Source organism: Phodopus roborovskii, unplaced genomic scaffold (assembly GCF_943737965.1).
Source record: "Phodopus roborovskii unplaced genomic scaffold, PHOROB, whole genome shotgun sequence".
Classification (NCBI taxonomy): domain Eukaryota; kingdom Metazoa; phylum Chordata; class Mammalia; order Rodentia; family Cricetidae; genus Phodopus; species Phodopus roborovskii.
The window spans coordinates 742990-763340 of NW_026126558.1; the positions used below are offsets into that span (position 1 = coordinate 742990).

The 20351-nt window shown below is 44.8% G+C and overlaps 1 protein-coding gene across 3 annotated transcripts in view; it reads right to left on the reverse strand.

Moving 5' to 3' along the window:
• Nrp1 (neuropilin 1) overlaps positions 1-17533 on the reverse strand; it is a 149376-nt gene extending 131843 nt beyond the window's left edge. For 2 of the 3 annotated variants that reach the window (XM_051201625.1, XM_051201626.1), the window contains exons 1-3: positions 17395-17533; positions 16523-17064; positions 12710-12884 (exon numbers count right to left, since the gene is read on the reverse strand). In XM_051201625.1, coding sequence (XP_051057582.1) covers positions 12710-12884; positions 16523-16595 — 248 coding nt within the window. In that variant the 5' untranslated portion in view covers positions 16596-17064; positions 17395-17533. The remainder of the gene's footprint in view (positions 1-12709; positions 12885-16522; positions 17065-17394) is intronic. The other variant, XM_051201624.1, reaches the window with a different exon arrangement.
• Between the last annotated feature and the right edge of the window lie 2818 nt (positions 17534-20351).

Genomic DNA, 20351 nt, shown 5'->3' on the forward strand with positions numbered 1-20351 from the left:
AGGATTATAGTAGTGTGACTGGGGGACATTTAAACTGGCCAGACTTCAGGAATGAGCAGGGATCACAAAGATGTCCCAGAGACTCAAATTTGAGAGAACAGAGATGAAGGAACAAAATGGAAAGGAAATGTTGGTTTGATGAGTATAAGGTGTGATTCTTCATCTATGGAAATGAAGTCTTCCAGGCAGGCATCGTCCAGGAAATGCTGCAAAATTAGAGTTCAATAATCAGGTGAGATGGGGGCTGGGCAAAACATCAGATGTTAACCAGGTCAGGTGGCTATGATAAAGAGGCCCTTCAAAGAGGAGCCAGAGCATCAGCAGGAGGCCCAGCCAGGCCAGCGCTACAACATGGAGAAATGGAAGCTGTGAAAGGTGAGGAGGTGATTGCATTGAGGTTGAACAAAGAAATTAGGCCCATCGGCTGAGAAGATGGCTCAGTCAGTGAAGTGCTTGCCTTGAAAACATGAAGACTTGCGTTGGATCCCAGCATTCAGGGGAAACACTGAATGTAATTCTAGTGCCTGGGTGGTAGAAGCAGATGGGTCTCTGGGCTCCCTGGCCAGCCAACCAAATTCAACCAGAGACGCTGGCCCCAAAAAGCAAAGTGATGGCCCTGGAAGAATGGAGTCGGAGGAAGACTTTGACCTCCACATACAAGTGTACACACATGTGAATCCAAACACACATGTTCCCAGACACACATAGCATAAGTTAGGAGCATGTAATGACCAATTGTCTGAAGAGTCATGAAGGGTGGCATTTGAGTCAGTGGTGACCAGAACGGAGCCTTAGCTTGCAGCTGGCACACATACAACTCCAGGCAGTGAAAGGAAAGAGAGAAGCCAGAGTGGAACAGACTACATATCTGAAGGGCTACAGGACCCAAGGTGGAGTGCCCAAAGAGGCCTACTGGGTTCCCACAGAAAGGAAAGCAAATTCCTTCAGCTGGGCTCCCAGCCACACCTGGGTCATTTCAAATGAAGTGAAGAGCCCTTTCCAAGGGTTTCAAATATAATCCATGTCCTCAACAGCTGGTCATGATGGTGATCTGGGGACAAGGACTGAAAACAGTCACCCCCTCTATTACCATTCCAGGGCCTCCCTGAGAACATGCTCTTCCAAGATTCTCCCCTCACCACTGGGAAATCTGACAAAGCCAGGAATGGAGGAAGGGGGTGGCAAAGTTAAATGGCATGAGCAAGTATGAGAGGGGAAGGAAGGGATGATTGGGCCAGTCACCTGTTCTAAATACTAATTTCCCCAGTTGGGCTTCCCTGTGAATGGATGGTATAAAATTCCCGAGACCACTATTGGTCACACTGGTTGAAATGGCTCATCCTTTCTGCAAAATGGCTCCTGCCTTGAGAAGGAAGCACGGGCTGGCTCACTCTCCAAATGGGCCAGGCATGTTTACAAGCCCTCAGGGACATCAGGACAAGAAGCACACATGCTTTTCTTATCAACTGTGTGATAGCAAGATAGCATCTTCCAGAAGGCAAGCTAGGAACTCCACCCATCTGATGTTTAGAGACTGATTGGAGCTCAGTCACCTTTCCAAGACCATGGAGAAGAGTTCTAGGGGCTGTCTCACTGTGGGTATGCACGACTTTGGAAATATTTGTGTCTCCTCCCAAGGATACGGATGTTATTGTTTACAGTCTGAACTTATTTTAAGGGACAAAACCTGCGGATGCACTTCCTGCTCGAGTCATACCTAGGCTTTATTTAACATTTGTCTGGTACCCATAAGCCTACCTCATCAGCATTGTGTTCCTGAGCTAGAGGAGGAAGGAAGGCAGCACACTTCCAGAAGAAAGGGGGCCTCGATGCAGCTCATTGAATCTTGAATACATGAGAAAAGGCATGAAAGGAGAAGTTAGAAGGAGACTAGTTGGGAAGGTACTGATGGTCAATACAAGAAAATATATTATGAAGATGTCATACTGAAACCCAACCATTATTGTATATAACATATACAATGGAACAAAGAATACATTCTTGCCACAAAGATAAGGCAACCACACAGAGCTGCTCCTCCATGGTGGCAATTGTCCTCACATGGTCTTGATAAAGGGCAGTTTTGAGTTCCAGACCAGCCTGATCTACAAAGCAAGTTCCAGGACAGGCTCCAAAGCTACAGGAGAAACCCTGTATATATACAGGGTGCTTGCTGGAAAGCTTAAAGACCTGAATTTAATCCTGGGAGTACACATAGCAGTAAAAGAGAAGCAACTCTCGAAGGTTATCCTCTGGCCTTCAAACTTATGTCTTGACATACATGTACCCACATGCACATATACATAAACAAATAAGTGCAACAAAAAATTTAAAGATGAAGAAAGCTGTGTCTATGTGGTGTCCTCAGCCAGACCTCACAGTAGGCAATCTGGTCCATTGTTTCATCTTACACTGGCTGGTACTGATACTTTCAAAGCAGCATTGCTAACCATGCAGTAATCACACCATTCACATATAATTGGGACCCAGCCCATATGAAGCATCTCCTGTCTCACAGATGGGAATGAATGGCAGAGGGGCAATTATAACCCTTGGCCTCAATTCTCACCAGAGCCCTTTCTCATAGGGAACTGCCAACATGGTCCCCTGGCAATCAGGAATCCCCAGCTCTCAGTAATGAACCTGCACATGCATCAGACCTGAGGTGAGAAAGCTAAGGACGGAAATAGAGATATGCCTTGAGGACTGAACCAACATGTTCTCCGTATTGCTCAACACAACCCAGAGTCATGGACAAAGAACTTGACATTGGGGAAAAGCCACCTGAGGGGAGATAAACACTAACCAATAATTGGAAAGGGACACATCAATAAAGAAGTGTCAGACCAGAAGTGTGAAGCAATAGTGAGCGAGAGAGCGTCCAGACTGTTCAGTTAATTGGGATTTGTCATTTTTTCCCAAAGAATGAAGCCCTCTAGAAATTGAAACCTTTATTTATTCTAATTACCTTTCCTATAACCATAGTTAGGAAATTAATTTCCACTTCTTCAATTTATCTAAGAATAAACATCACCACCCTTTATCTTTTCCCTCCTTCCCTCCCTACCTTCTTCCCTCTTTCTTTCTTTCTTTCTTTCTTTCTTTCTTTCTTTCTTTCTTTCTTTCTTTCCTTTTTGGTTCTTTGGAGACAGAGTTTCTCTGTGTAGCTTTGGAGCCTGTCCTGGAACTTGCTTTGTAGATCAGGCTGGCCTGGAACTCAAAATTACCTTTTATCAAGACCATGTCAGCACATTGCCACCATAGAGGAGCTCTGTGTGGCTGCCTTACCTTTGTGCCAAGAGTGTGTTCTTTGTTCCATTTAAAATGGGACAAATTTATGTTTTCAAAGGTTTTAGATTTATGTTTTTTAAGACATCATATTTCTGAGGTAGCTCAGAAATCATAGTATTTGATTATCATAGTTTTAGATTTATTTTTTTAAGACTAAAGTTTGGTTTACATCATGTTTCTGAGGTAGCTCAGAAATCATAGTATCTGATTATCATAGTATCTGTATATGGGAGGAGCTCTTGCAATGTTGACTGGGAATCATTGGCTTTGGCCATCTCTGTCATTGCTATAGAAACCTCATGTAGGATGAGACATGAGGAGGGAACTGGAAGCTTTCCCGTGACAGGCTAGCCCGTCACCAAAGCCACAGGAAACACCTCTGTCCTGATTTGGCTGCTTGTTTAAAGTATCTATCCAGATAACAACAAAAGACTTTGTGGGGTCTGTTTTTTCTCAGAAAACACTCCTCTGTCTATCATAGGATGTGAATGCCTGGGCAAGCATTTTTCTCTTAAACCAGTCCAGAGCTGCAGTGGCAAACATTAGTATAAAATATGGGAAATGGTGGGCTATGAGGAACTTTCCTGATATTTGCCTGAGATTAAGTAAACACATAGTATTTGGAAGAGAAAGTAGCCCTCTTACTTGAGGTTTAGGACTATATGCACAGCTAATATCCAGAACATCAACAGTATAAATTCAAGCCATGCCTGGCCTGGCCACTAGATTTTGGCAAACATTACAGTAACTTCTGCTTTGTGTCCAGCAACCACCAACCAAGGGTGCCAGAATTCAGACAACTCTACCATGATTTTCACTCCTAACTGGCAGCTACTTTAGGCAGAGTAGCGAATCACCAATCAGCTCTCTGTAGGATTCACAAGTATGTACCTAATGGAAAAGCTCAGTCTCTCCTCAGAATTGTTTGGCTTATATGCAAGCATTTGTGGGAGGATGGCTAAGGGAAGGAAATGGCTGGCAACAGTTCAGAAGGCTTTCATACAAAAGGTATGGCTTAAACCTGCCTTCTGCTGCAACAGTGGCCAGGGTTTTGGAGTAACAGGTAAGCACTTGGGCATTTAATTTACACTTCTATATGTTCAGGTCTGTGGTGCTTAAATGTGTGAGAGGATGAGGCGAGAGCACATGCCCTGAGCTTACAGCACCCGGAGGGGTACATACCACATACTCAAGATGCAGGTTTGAGACCCAGAAGCAGCCAAGTTGGTCTTTCCAAACATTCTGTGGTTACTTAAGTTAAAGGAGAGGGCTGGGGAGTTGGCTCTGGGGTGGGGGGGTGGTTTTCACAGTGAAAGCTTGAGGACCTGAGTTTGGATCCCCAGTACTCATGTAAAAAAAGCCTGGTATGGCTGATGGGGTGAGCAGAAGCAAGTGGATCCCATATGCACAAGAACACATACACACACATTAATTAATGAAAGGAGAGGGGGATATAACACACATTGAGCAAATAAGACTCCTTAAATACATATCAAGACTGGATGGAAGGGAGCATGTTGTAAGGCGAATATTTCTTTGGTGGGCATGAATAGTTTTAAGCAATTGAGTTGATAGGAGCCAAGAGATGATTAGTGGTTTGTTTGTCTGTTTGTCTGTAGAATATAGTTGCTGTGAACAGACAGACTGCTTTCTGGTCTCTCTGTGAATTGTCTGCATCATTACACCCATACGACAGCATGAACTGACCTGAATGCTAGACACAGGCCATCTGAACATAGACCAGCTGGACACCCACTCCTGTGAGGAGCTGGGACAGCTAAGTCACTGCCCGCTCACATTCAGGACTATTGACAAACATCCAATTAAGAAGCACTTGGAACCTGATCAGAACACTCATCTCATCTCTCTCTCCCACCTCTCTGGCCTCATTATCAGCCTTGATGAACAGGCCACTGCAATTAGTGAAGTTTACCTCTTACTCTCCTTGTGCACACATGCTTGCATGTGTGGTTGCTGAGGCATGTCAGCGCATGTGCATCTATCAATGGTTACCATGGGAAGGACAGAGCAGGAGGCACATGTCTGTTCTGGTCCCTTCTTAGGATTCTGTGTGCCAAAGAGAACTCTGGTGGGGAACGTCACACACTTGTTGATTCAGTGTTACACAATTCCAGGTACCTACTCCTTTAGCTTCTAATGGAAGTTTGTTTGACTTTGAGTGTTTTCCTCACTTGCCCACTGCTTTATTTATTTATTTATTATCTGATTGTGTGCGTGTGTATACAAATGAAGACCAGAACTCCGACTTTGAGTGTTTTCCTCAATTTCTATCTACCTTATTTATTTATTTGATTGTGTGTGTGTGTCTGGTTCTATGTGTGTCTGTGTGTATATGTGTTTGTGTATGTGTGGAAGGTGTGTGTGTGTCCATGAGTACAAGCAGAAGGCAGAAGAGGTTATCTGACATTTACTCAGTTATTCTCTACCTTATTCCCTTGAGACCAGTGCTCAATTGGCTAGAGAGGCTAGCCAATAGGCTCCAAGAATCTGCCAGTCTCTACCTCCCCAGGGCTAGGGTTACAAGTAAAAACCTTAGTGTCTTTACTTAGGTTCGGGAAATTGAATTCAGGCCCTGAAGCTCATGGAACAAATACTTCATCTGTTGAGCCATCTTTCCACCCCCATAGCTGCTTCTTTTAAATTACACAAGTGTCTCACACAAACCTACCTTGTCACACTCAAAATACATCACTGTCAAGTGTGAGTGCTTATATTAAACATAATGAAGAAAATCCTTATGTTAAATACCCCGGGCTCTGTTCAAATTAAGTCAGTGCTAACAAGGGAGGAAAAATCAAGGGAAGATAGTAAAAAGTTACCTGCCTGAGTGCTGCAGGTACTGGACAATAGTACCCATTCCTACTTTCCCAAGAGCTGTTTATTTGAACTGAGTTTGGTAGCACCCCCTTTACATTGCCCCCAGAGAGTGCTGAACAGTCACCTAAGATCAAAACCAGAAGTGATAAGATGATCCATTAAAATAAGGGGGAGGAGCTGGGGAAAGCACTCAGCTGGTACAGGGCTTACTGTACAAACATGAGGACTTGAGTTTAATCCTCACTATCCATGTGATGAGATGAGAAAGGAAGGCACCTGGAGCTCACTGGTCAGCCAGACTAATCAAACAGGTGAGTTCCAGATTCAACAAGAGACCTGTCTCTTAAAAAAAAAAAAAAATGGGTAGAAAGTGACCGAGGAAGTCACACAACATTCATCTCTTGCTTCAGCATGGACATACACACACACGTGTCCCTCCTCCAGTCTCAAAACAAACAAGGGAAGATTCCCTTCGCATAGAAAGCAGATACAAATGGAAGACTTTGAGTTTGTTCTAAGATACCTGTTAGTATATTTATTAAAGATAAGATGTTTCCACAGTAGCTGACAAGAAATGAGCTGAGTTTTCAGCAGGACAGGACTCCTTCTTAGAAAGGGGGAGTTTGTATGTGTATGCTGTGTCTTTGGTGTGTATATCTCTCTCTGGGAATCTTTCTATCTCTACTCCAAAGACTTCACAGGATCTACATGAGTACAGATACATGAAGACTTCTAACAATGCTTTAGTTCTCTTAGACTTTGAAACTTGCAAAAACGGAATCAGGTGAGTTTAGGAGAGCAGCTCCCCTCAAGTGCAGAGTCAGTGACTGATAGTAGATACCAGGGAATTCTGGAACTAGAACTACTTCTTTCTGGTCTGGGGACCTTCCAAGCTTATATCAACTGGTACACTAATGTTATGCACTTTTCTAATTACATAATATATTCTAATTAAAAGTTTATATATTCCTATATTTCATATAGAAAATGGAGAAATTTATTGGCTTCAGGTCCTCATTGTTTTGCATGAAATAAAAGCTTTTGTTTTAGCCTGAGTGATGCTAAAATGAGAAAGGCTAGGTGGAGGGGTTTGTCTTGGATATACTCACACACACACACACACACACACACACATACACACACATACACACACACACATACATGTAACTACATACATATACTCACATGTATACTCACACACATACAATAAAAACACACACACCCAGAAACATAAAAACACACGCGCATATATATATATATATATATATATATATCCAGAAAAACACACACATGTACCTGCATACAAATATTCACATATATACCCACACATATATAACACACACACACACACACACACACACACACACACACACACACAAACAATACTTCTGGAAATTTAGTTTTTGATATAACAGTCAAAAATCAAAACTGATGCCAAAATTCATGCTGAGAAAAAAACCAAAAGAAGAAAGACTGGAAATCAGAAAATTTTACTCAGGGAATCAAAAATGGGACTTAGCCAAAAAATGACTAAATGGTCATTGTAAAATTACGGAATTTAATTTACAGGGATAATCAAACTTAAGAAACTAAGGACAGATTAAGTTTTAATAAATGAGTTTGCATTCTTTGAAAGGAAATCTGATCAGCAGTTGTCCCCAAGCCTGTAAACATTTAGGAAGTTTTAAAAGTAGAAATAAGGAAACACAGTGTGATTTAGTTTATCGCACCCTCCATGATTTGACTGTCATTTCTTTTAATTATAATTTCACTGTGATTCACATGGAGTCACAGGAATGAAAGGTTCCCTCAGCTGTATAGAATTCAGAAACGTACCCACCACTGCTGATGCTGAATAGTAGCAAAAGAAGTCAGAGGGGAAAGCGTCCTCGTCAAGTTCAGAAACTGACATGAAGCAAGGATCCCATCCAGAAAGACCCTTGTGCTGCTCTCTTCCTCTTTACCCAGCTCTACCTTTGGAGACTTTTCTTCTGCAGCTTCACATTCATTTTCTTAATGTTTTTAACCCAAGGTCTGTGAAATTTTTATTGCTCCCCAGATAAAGACATCCGATCTCAATGTAACCACACACCTCTCTGCTAGGCAGTATTTGTCACAAACCATTATAAATTATCATGCTGATAGCCTGCATTGCTGGGAAGCCAGAGAAGTTTCATAAATCCTAACTACTTTGTCAATGGCATTCTTGTTTATTATACAGAAATAAAGTTTTATGAGACTCAAGATGTCTGCCTTTACCACTGAAGGAAGCGTTGGAGCAGGAGTTCTGAGCACTTCAACGTTTCCAGTGTACAGTGGATGTTTCTCCCTCACACATTCTCAGCTGCTATACTTTTAATGGTGCTTTAATGTTCCCTAAATATGCAGGGTTTGACTGATGTGAAAGGAAAAGAGTTACTGTCCCTGCCACCTCCTCAACATCTTCTCTCAGAATGTTCTAGTGTTGCCTCTTATATTGACACAAGAACATCCATCTGGAAACCCTAGACCCTTGTTAGCCTCAAAGACAGGTTCTCTGCTATGTGTGCATTGATTGATTTACACAACACCTTGTTCAATAAGAGAATGGAAGGAGTCATTTTACCATGGTCTTAATGCTTGTGTGTAATGAACCCAGTTGAATGGCAACATCTACATGGACTGCTACATGTTTAAAAAAAAATCTCAGCAATCATTACACATTCATTTTCCCCAAGGAATACCCACCTCCACCACCCCATTCTAGCCACTTCGAGGACCTAACCATTACTTTGTAAAGTAAGTCCACAATTGACTTGGGAGCTAGGTCAGTTTTAGCACTATTCACAAGAAAAGCTCATGATTATTTCCTGAACTGTCAGAGTTCTATGATGGCTTTTACATAATTACAAGCAAAACAATGAAAATTTAAATAGAGATATTTTCCCTACTGAACTAGTTGGCTGGTCTAATTATGTATCCAGCCCTCCACCCTAGGAAAGAGAATTGCTTCCTCGGGTCTCAAAGAGGTTTCTCCTTAGTCAATGTTACAAGAAATTGATTTCTTGCTTGCTTTCTCTTGGTGCAAGTTGACTGTACAAATAGTGGCAATTTCAGGGGGGGGGGAAATGCAGGTTGTATTTATATGAGAATCAACCCATTACAGGATCAATAAATTTAGTCTGACATATGTTTACTTTCATATTTTTAAATGTTCTAACCATAACCAAATTGTTGATGTCACAGTCCTGATGAAAATGTATTGGTGGAGAGCTTTTGGCTTCTCAGTGATTCCCCAGCTGCTCCCTTACTTATCCCACTGTAACCTAATAGCACCAGCACAATAGGTCATTTCACTGTCACTAACTATCTCCTGCAGTCATCAAGGGAGAACCGTTAACTATCTCAAACCAGTGGACAACTGGTTTGCTGTTTTGTGAGACAAGATCTCAGGCAGCCCAAGTTGTTGCAAGCCTGCTGTGTAGCTGAGGGGACCTGGGCATCCTGATTCTCTTGCCTCCTAGGTGCTGAGATTGCAGGTATGAACCGCCATGACCTTCTGGGCAGGTAGTTCTTATAGGAAGTGACAGGTAGTGTATTGAACTGTTTCATAAATGTCCTCAAACCATCATAAAACGAAACAATAGGAGCTATTTTTCAAAGAGTCCCTGTGTGTCACACCTTCTCAGGGAATTCTGAGCATCTGTAGATGTTAAAGCTGTAATTCTGCACACAGCTGAATGAATTGCCCTAAATGCCACCATCAACAGTGACCAGAAGTCATGTAAGATCTGAAGGGAGTAGAAGCCATACCTTAAGGGGTTCTACCTATAACATTTTGAAGTTTTTCATTGTGCAAAAGGCCATGCAGCCACACTTGAGAATGTGGCACAGAAACATTTCACATGAGCAGAATCTCTCAGAATGAATAATTAGCTTTTAGATGCTGACGGCTTCTTTTAGGGCATGGTGCCCAAGATGTGACAATCAAGAAATCACTTTATTTTGCAGGAAACAAATAAAAACCCCATAAATAAACCTCCTCATATTTCACCATCATATAACCCTTATAGTAACAATTATTTTATGTTGTAGGTATAGTGTATATGTATGTGTGTCCATGTATATGTGTGTGCATGCCTTCCTGTGTCCCATAGTGAATGTGGGGAGCTAAGGAGAACTTTTAGCAGTAGGGTTCCTCCTTCAACCATGTGGCTTCCAAGGACTGAACTCAGTCAATCAAGCTTGGCTGCAAGGGCTTTGACCAAATGAACCATCCTGCCAGCCCCTTCTTGCCTATTTTTAAAGAAGGAAATGAACTAAAAAGATGGTCCCCCAATACTGTCATATCCTACCCAATATCATGACAAATAACAATGCGAACTTTTCTATACATCATTTTCCACTATCAATTTCTTGAGACAGCCTATGTACTAATGTATTAGCATACATATTTGTGTGTGTGTGTGTGTGTGTGTGTGTGTGTGTGTGTGTGTGTAAAAGCACTACCTATACATAACAGTTTATCAATTGGCTTCCATCCCAAACTGCTCCTGCAGGGTGTACTGGGCTCAGCATACACCAGCTCTCAGAGCCACTGCTGAATACACATCCCTCTGCAAGGCTAGACGTGGCAGCAGCATCTGAAGAGTTGGAAACTGTCCACAGTGGAACATCCAAGACGTGGAAATGAGCAAAATCACAAATCAGGACTTGACTTGCTTCCTCCCCAGAACCGGCTGTGTAATGTTTGTTACCATGTCACCCCTGATGACAAGTGATCACTCAGAGCTCTTTATTCTGTTACACATCTACATGGTCATGATTTCCTGGTCAGAAATTAGTAAACATAAGTATATTGAAATCTAAGAACACTTTATTTTGGAAGGAATCATGTATTTCCAGAGTTTTTAAAAAATATGTCCGACAGCAGTGTATTGTCAAGATGCAAAACTAAATAAAACACACAGTATCCAAGTTGTCTATACTATTAACATTGTAACGCTCTCCATAAAAAATACTAACAAGCTGGGGTGTTACTTGATGATAGAATGCTTGCCTACCATGCATGGAGCCCTAGGTTTAACACCCCCCCAGAATTTCCAAACAAAAAAGTCAAAATAATTCCCTGTTTTCTAGAAAACACTGAAACCCCCTATTAATTCTACAAAAAGATTAAAACTCAACCCAGTGCTGAGACATAGTTAAATTGGAATCAGAATAATTTCAATTGAAACATCATGTATGCCAACTATCCACAAATGCATCTTCTGTCCATGGATTTCTGCTAATTTTCTGGGCACTAATGTGCTGAATAAAGTAGACACCTGGATTCCCTGATGATGAAAAGCTGTTTGCCACCACACCACAAAACCAACAGGTTGCCAAGTCCTTTGTACAGGTGGAAATGTTTTCATATCCCTCTGGTTTTTAAAGAGAATAAAAGTTTGCCAACAGAACAGCACTGACCATTGTACATGCCTACAACACAGTTATGTCCAAAGCAAGGAGAAAAACTGGCCCATTTCCTCATTAAGATTAATTAATATTTGAGTTCAAATTGGAGACTGCACTTCTTATAGCACTTCAGAATAGGACCAGACAGGCAAGACACCGAGAGGTGGTTCTGGGATGTGGAAACTGATGAGTTTTGAAGACCTCAGTGGTTCACCTCATACAATTCACAAACAGAGATCCTATGCCTACATGCCAGAATTTCCATGCAAAGAGAGTAGTCATCATTTAGATGAGCTCCACAGTAAAATATTATTGTAGTAATGAAACTTGACACAGACTAATGTTTAGTAACTTCCAGTTGATCGAGCTAGCCAGGTAAGGCAGATGAATTCAAGCCTGATATATATGTAAGTTCTCATTGTATTTGTTGTTTATCAATTTCATAAACCTTTCCACAGTTAATCTAATATTTAAAATTCTTTCTTAAACTCAGCATGGTGACAGATGACTGTAATCCCAGTACTTGGGAGGCAGAAGCATTCGGATCTCTAAGTTCAAAGCCATCTTAAAGTTCCAGGCCATCTAAGGCTACATAGTGAGACCCTGTCACAAACAAATAAACAAGTAAACACTAGCAATAATGCCAAATCCTCATGACAACTTTCTTTTTTCATGTCAAACTCAATACAATCTTTGGAATCAAGAGTGCTGGCCTCTGAGCTACATTCCCCAGCCGTGAGAAACATGGCCCTAAAATCATTAAATGAGCCACAGATTTGTTTAAAAAACACCCAACTTTACCATCTGCAGATCGTGACCCACAATATTTAAGAAAACACAAAGCTTTTTTTCTCAAAACTCTTTCCAGAAAGAACCACACACCACAAATTTCTTAACAAAAGATTTCTCAAACCAAAATTGTCAACGTAAAGAGGACAAGTGATCATGCATTTAAACATTTAAACACGATCTTCCATATTGGGAGAACTCAAAAGACTTGTAACTTCATTTCTACACCATTGACATTCGATCTGCTCTGGGTTGGGACCCATTCACGGACCCATTCACGTTCTTACACGCACAGCACGGATACTCAGGACCACTAGATGGTGCTGTGGCACCCTGCTCAAACTCCTTCACTTACTTGCAGTCTCTGTCCTCCAAATCGAAGTGCGGGTTGAAGTTGATCATGATTCTCTGGTAGGGTTCTGGAGCTTGGATCAGCCATTCACACTTCTCACTTGGGTGATAAGAATGCGGATAACCGGGAGATGTAAGGTACCCTGGGTTTTCAATTTTTATAGTTCCGCCACATTTATCTGCAACAAAAAGAACATTTTAGCAGATCCTTCCCCCCCATGACCAGTTGAATCTTTTAGCTTTATGTATGCACTGACAATTAGCAAACATCCTATCAGTTAAGGGAAACTGCAAAGTGTCCCCACAAGTCCTCCATGTGACCCTAAACACAAAGAGCACCACCCAACAAGGAACATGCTTTAATCTCAAGGAACATGGCTTCTACAGAAAGCCTGCTGGGATCTAAGATGCTTCTCTCCCCACCCCCCAAATTTCCTTCCAAAGAAAGAGGTCTTCTAGCATTAAAAACATTAAATCCCCTCAATTGATGTTAACACAGCCCCCTGGGAGCTCCTGCTAGACTTAATTATCCTCTGAGAAGTGTAATCACATTAAGGAACAGTTCTAAGTGGAAGGTGACTAAAAGATGCTGTGCCACTCCTTGCAAGTGGCTTTTTGATGATAAGCCTGGTCAGTGTCATTGACCAGTAGGGACTGTCTTCCAGGACTTTGACTGGCCTGAGGCCTACCCTCCTTTTGTTGTTGTTTTATCTGCCTGTAAATCTGAGTGATTTTGAGTTATCTCTGCTTTTGAGGCTCAAATCAACAGAGAACAAAGTGTAGCTGGTGATGCAGAAAGAACTCCGCTTTACTCATCCAAGTTACTCTGCCTTGGCGACTGGATCAAAGCAATGGGGCAGAAAGAAAAATAAATAGCCACATGGCATTAATTCTAATTACTCAATGTTAGGGGAAGCCCTGGCCGCTGGGGTCTGAGTGTCACATATGGAGAGCTACATTTTGACACTGCCAGAAAGAGAAACTACCTGGTTTGGAGCCTTTACCGAGAAACAAACCACCACCACAACATAAACTCAAATGCTGAAGTGCCTCTCTAACAGCCAAACAAACCAGATTCTGGGCTGTTTTACAATTCAGCATAGATCGCTACTGTCACTTTTTATTATGCGTCTCATACAGGATAGCCCCAGCCTGCAGATGCCACCCCATTTATTGATGCTTAATTTGGGGCAATAAAAATTTGGTGCATAAACTATGTTAAGAGGAACAGGTATGAAGCATTGAAATATATAAGCCTATCAATCACAAACATCCAGTAATGGTATATATAGATTTTAATATTACATCTAATAGATTCCCCGTGGAAAGGGAATGGCATTCTTTGCTCTCAGCATGAATTTATAAATCTACAGAATTTTATTACAGGAAAACCAGGTCAAATGGAAAGGAAAGATGAAGTGCGCATCAAAAATGCATAAAGCTACATGCATTACAGAAGTCATTTCCCATAAATTAAAAAGAAGACAATATAAATTATGTTGTTTTCTCCAATTGCTAGATGTTTCTGGCTGTTTCTTAGCGTGGAGGGGGTTGGTCTTGCAGATTCTCTTCCCATTGGCTTTTTAAAAGCTTTAGGTCTGTAAGAGGGACTGATATTGCAAGCAACACTCTGCATCTCAGCTAATGAGGCCAGCCAGCTCAGTGGTGTGATTCTGGGGAGGCTCTGACATTATTTCATTTGTGCAGAAATCTTGGAGACTGATGCCCCCCCCCAGCTCATTAAGTCCCTCCAGCTCTGTATGGCTACCATGGCATCTGTTAAGAGAGTGAAATAAAACAGTCGCCAGAGAGTCACTTCAGAAGACAGTGAGGTGGAGTTGGTACCACACCAGAGCACTTTAATCTGTGACTTCTGAGAAAGTGACGGTGTAATAAGATAATGTGGGCTGCTGGACTCCCACAATCTGCTCAGTCTCTCTAACACTTGATTAGGAGAGAGCAACTCCTAATGAGTCTGGACCATTAGTTCTAAATAAGGTTAATGAATTAATTTAGTAGACACTTAACTGGGAGGAGGTGGATATGGTTTTAAGAGGACTACAGGCTTACTGAGGCATGTGTTGGCACTGGTCACCTCAAGCATAGCAACAGGGTTTTAACTGACTGGAGCCTAGATTCTCAGCATTCCCCAGATTTCTGTTAAGGAAATTAAAACGTGTGTGTGTGTGTGTGTGTGTGTGTGTGTGCGCGCGCGCACGCGTGAGCACGCGTGTGCGTGCACGCATGTGTTGTTCAAAACCACACAAATCTTAACGCTCTGCATATTGACTATCAAGACCATTCTTTGAGAACCTCAACATGGCTCTAATCCAGAGGTTCTCAATCTGTGGGTCTTGGGCCCCCTCGACAAACCTCTATCTCCAAAAGTATTGACATGCCTCTATTCCAAAAGTATTAACCTGTATTGGTTATGATTCATAACAGTAACAAAATCACAGTTACGAAGTAACAATGAAAGTAATTTTATGGTTGGGGGGTCACCACAACATGAGGAACTATACTAAACATTCACAGCATCAGCAAGGTTGAGAACCACTACCTTAACCTTAGGAGTTGTGAAGGATACCCGTTTTGAGGTCTAAACATTTGAGTTCTTTTGGTTGGAGGAAAATGATACTTTATCCCCTGCCAGAGTACATACTCAGGTTCATTAACAAATTGAACTCCACATTCATGATTTTTTGAGTGTTTGGCTTCCCTGCTGGAGTATATGGAAAGATGCCGCCAACTCGGATTCATTAATAAATTGAAGTCCAGCCGCGTTCACAATCCCCCCACCCCATCTTTTGAGAACACTGCTTGGTACCTGTTGGGAGAGATCTATGTTTAAATCACAAAAGTAGGGAAAGCGAATTAAGGAGATTAACTTTTATCATGAAGGAGTGATTTAAATAAATTCTTCCTGGTAGAGCCCTCCCGCTTGCCTCCTCTTATTAAAACAATATACCACAATAAGTAGTAGATGTACTTTTCTCCTAATTACTTTGATTGAAATCTAAGCCAGACAAAGTAAATATTTGGCCATTAGTTAATAATAATGCTGACAATGTACTGTTCAGATCAGCTCTTGCCTGGCCTTCAGCACCTTTCCAGGGGATGTGGAACGCGTTTATACCGGATCCCATTTTAAACACACTCTTTAGGTTCCAAGGCACTGTTTATAGCTAGGACTGCCTTTCATTACTTAACAGTGAGTGGTTTTAAAAGCCAACTGGAAGCTGCAACAGGGTTAGAGATTCTCAGATATGTCAGTGCCTTGCACGAAATAGATCCAAAGCCTTTATTGATAGTGCGAGTTTCATTCATACTCCACAGATCACGGGCGGTTTACAAAGGCGGGGAGAGAGTCCTAGCGACCGCCAAGACTGACCGCTATCTCTCGGTGTCGCCCACCAGAGGAAACCGAGCAGAGGAGTTGCGAGGAGAACCAGGAAGTCCTCCCGGTGAAGTGTTCATTAACTCTCAGCAGCCATCAGATTTTTGAAAGGGAGTCTCATCTAATTGCCTCTGGGAGGAAACATTATTAAGATAATTGGTGTGCTGATCTGGGGAGGTAGGGAACTCTGCCGCGAAACTGGTAGGAGAAGCCCACAGCCAGCAACCCACTGGAACAGGGTGCCCAGGGCTTGCGGTTCTCCTGCCCCCCAGGCCCTGACTTCTCTGTTCCTGGCTCAGGCAAGTTTCCTGCGCCCGGCAGCTGTGCGCGCGTCCCGCTGCTGGGGCAGGAAGCCCACCGCCGGAGGGGACCCGGCAGCCTCGGGCACTCCGGTCGCTGGCACCTCAGCCTGTCACTTACCGCTGCGGAAAGCGCCGGCCGGGGCGAGGACAAGGGCGAGCGCGGCACACAGCAACGGCAGTCCTCTCTCCATCCTCCTTCGCCGAGCCAGTCCCAAGGCAGCCGCGGGAGAACACGATTGCGCGGACGAAAGCCCAGCAAACCAGAATCTTAACAATCCGAAACGCTCTTAAGTCCGCCTAAGAGCCATAAAATCCTCAGCGGGTCTTGGCGGGGGAGGCTAGTGGCGAGGCAATGCCTAAATCCGCGAGAAGCGCGTCTCTTTTTGTGTCTCAAGTCGCCTGCATCCTGTCATTTAGCTCCGATTTCCTCTCCTTTTTCCCACACTTGTTCCTCTTCCAGGAGCCACTGCCCGGGCCATGTCTCAGGAAGAAGAAGAAGGAGGAGAAAAAAAAAAAAAAAAAAGAGGGGAGGAGTTGAGAGGAGGAGGAGGGGAGAGGGCGGGCGACACACCAAAGCCAATTTCTAGAGGGGAAAAAATCCCGCTTGATTCTGGACGGGTTGGAGCCGAGGAGCTGGCGCCCAGAGGAGGTCTGGGTTGTCTGCGGGAAGGAGAGAGAGCAATGAAAAGATGAGCGGGAGAGCGACGACTTTCTCCACTGGCACCCGCCTCCGACCTCCCCCTCCCTCCCAGAGCCCTTCCCTAGCTTCCTCCCACCCCCTCCCCTCACTGCTCCGCCAGTGATTGCCTGGCTGGAGACTCAGACACTCAAGTTTCCCTAGGCGTGCTCTCCCGGTGGGTTGGCCAGGCTACCCCCATACCCGCGGGAAGAAGGGCGCTGAGGGCGCAGGTTGTCAGCCCAGAGCGCAAGGTCGCGTGTGTGTCAAGAGGGGCAAGGCGAGCAGTATCAGCCCCAGGGTCTATAGTCTACCTCGGCGTGCTCCTTTGCACCCCAGGACTGAGCTAGGCTGTTCCAGTAGGCGAGAATCCTGTAACCAAGGAGTTCCCAGAGTCCGGGGTTAGCGGCTACTTCAAGAACTCCAAATACCCAGGCACCCGCGCTCCGGGTTGTGAGGATCGCTGAGCTAGCCGCCCCCCCCCCCTTTCACTTCTCAGATGCCAGCCTGTGGCTTGGGGCAGGAAGCAGCTGGGCGCTCCAGGACTCTCAGATTGGGACTGTAGACCAGGGGAAGAAAGCCTGGCTGTTGTGGGAGACTTGCTGCTGAGGCCAGAGAGCTGAGACCGTGCTTCTGCCACGTAAAGCATAGGGAGACCTTGGAGCGCCGAGCCTGGCTGCAGCCGAACACAGCCTCTTCGCCCTGCGTAAAGGCGCGAGGTTGGGTGCCCCTCCTACCCCGGACGCTGCAGGCTGCATTGTTCCCAGAGATTTGATGCCCTCTCCTTTGGGGTTACTTGAACCTGGAGGATGGGTGGTGGCGCGCCTTTCAGCTAGGGGGCAGCCGCCAACTGACACTGACCAGCCACGTAGAAACCCAGGTGCTCCAGGAATTCTGAATCTAGGGTCGAGGGGCCCATTTCTTTGCATCCCGAGGGAGGGACAAGACTGGCAAGAATCGGGCATAGGAGTGACAACAGTGTGATCTTGGCAAGTGTTCCCCAGCGCCAGCTTTAGATTACAGGCGATTGTGCCTACCGGCCCTTCAGCCCCGGAGGAGGTGGGTCCTGGGCGTCTGCCGGGTGCTCCCCTCCCCCATCTCGTCCGGTTCCCTCCTCCAGGGCTTTCCGAGAACTGCAGCAGGTGGCGTTTGGTGTATGAATAGCAAGGACAACCCAGGGACTTAAACTGGTTGTGGCCTCTGATCAAACACTTAACCGGGCTCTTCGCCCTCAGAATGAGCTGGTGAAGAAGGTGAAAAGGTCATACGCCTTCTGGGAAGTGGCATTTATAGACTCACTGCCACCAGAGAGACTGACTCCTACCTGGTGTAAGGGCTGGCAAAGATTTAGGAATGCTGGCAAGGAGACTCTGGTCAAAGGTTTTGGCTGAAAAACTAGGGTCAGTCAGGGAGAAAGGACGCCAGGACACTGGTGTTCCAGGTCAGGACTCTGCGTTGGGTGTCGGGGTTGGGCGCTCACTGAAGCTTCTGCGAGGCGCGGAGCTGCAGCCTGGGCTCCCGCGCTGCACTCAGCCTTCTTTCCGGCCCTGGTTACCCTGCCCCGCCTACAGCATAACCCCCCTCCCCCCCACCACTACACCTCCACCCTCGGGCAAAGCGAGCCAGCCCTATCCCGAAGCGCCTCCGTTAGTCGCCACTGGCTTTCTCCTGGGCTTCCCGACCGGTTGGGAGCCCGGGCGCGCCGGGTGTCTGGGGTCGAGGGAAGGGGCAGTCGGCCCTCTGCAGGCAAGGTCTAGGCGTCAGCCGCGCCCAGGGCAGAGCCGGGGGAGCGACTGCGGCGGGGGACAGCCCTGGCGCTCTGCCACAGCGAGCGCGTGTCCCCGCCTCCCTACGCCAGGCGCCGGGTGCAACCCTGCCAATTCTAACTGTGCTGAGCTAGCCTGGACGACCCCGAGCCACCTTAATAGTGGAGTCCAAGGCTCAGGCACCTCTTCGGACAACACAGAAGGGAAAACAGCTCCGAAGCTGTGGAGATCCAGAACCTTGCCTCTTCTCAAAGAGCATCCCCAATGCCTGGCTCTCCCAGACGTCCCCGTATTTAGACAGTCTGCCCCGGGTCGGGTGAGCTAGGGGGCATACGCGGAACACTAGAGAGGCCAACGTTTTGGGGAAATGACCTGCAATCCTCCCCCCGCGCTGCGAGTGCTTCCTTTTTCTTTCCCTTTTTTTCTTCCTTCCTTCCTTCCTTCCTTCCTTCCTTTCTTCCTTTTTTTTTTTTTTTTTTTCTTTTCTCAACCTGCAGCCAGGCCAACAACTGGTGCGCCCTGGGAGGGACTGTTCCCCATACCCAGAAGCAAAAGGGAGGAAGGGCTTTGAAGCTCTAGGACTGGTGAAGGGCCCCTGGTTTTCTGTCTCAGCCCTTTAAGTAGTCTTGCCAGCCTTTCTCCAACCAGTAAGGCATGCCCTGTGCACTTTAGGGGACACATATTTAAATTCTGTCTCTGATTTTCCAGGGCTACGCTTATCTGAGGCTTTCCTAGACACCTTGGTTTTCATAGTGGGTCCTGCAAAATGGAGCCAAGCCATCCTAATTAATAATTACCAGCTAGTGTGTTGGTGTACTGCTAACCATTCTGGCTAACAGCCTTTTAGTGTGCTATAGGATTCCACTAAGTAGAGAAGGACCCTTTCAGATAGCTGCAATTCTCCACCCAGGGAGATAGACAGGCTTTATAGGAGAGCAAGTGTGAGACAGAGGAAGAATTTGGCAATATTCCTAGCTTGATTTCTTTCTTTCTTTTTTTTTTTTTCTTTCTTTCTTTCTGTCTCGTGCACATATCCCTCTTCTTGATAGCACAGATCTGAGTAGGAGATAGGGCCAGCTTCCACCTAGGGGATGATTTATCTATCTGAAGCCCTAACAGAGTGCTGCTGGACCAAGGCTGTTCGTGGTCAGTACCACCTCAGGGGCTGATGCCTATGAGGCCTGCTTGAGCAGGGCCAGAACTTGACCTCACCAGTGAGAACTAGCTGGGTGGAAATGCCCTGCTTATTTCACCAAGTCATATCAATTTGCTAAAAATAAGAGGAGAGTCATTGCTCCCAGAAGGCTTTTGGGGCCACCTGGTACTTCAGATTGGTACAACATTCATATCCCAGTGTAGCTGAAAACCAAATCAAGTTCAGTGGAGATTATGTGTTATGAATTTTTTTTAAAGTTAAGCCTATGGATATAGAAAAACAAAGTATTCTTAGGCGCTAACCAACATCTGACACAGAAGTAGGGAAACTTGGAAAGGATAAGAAATGA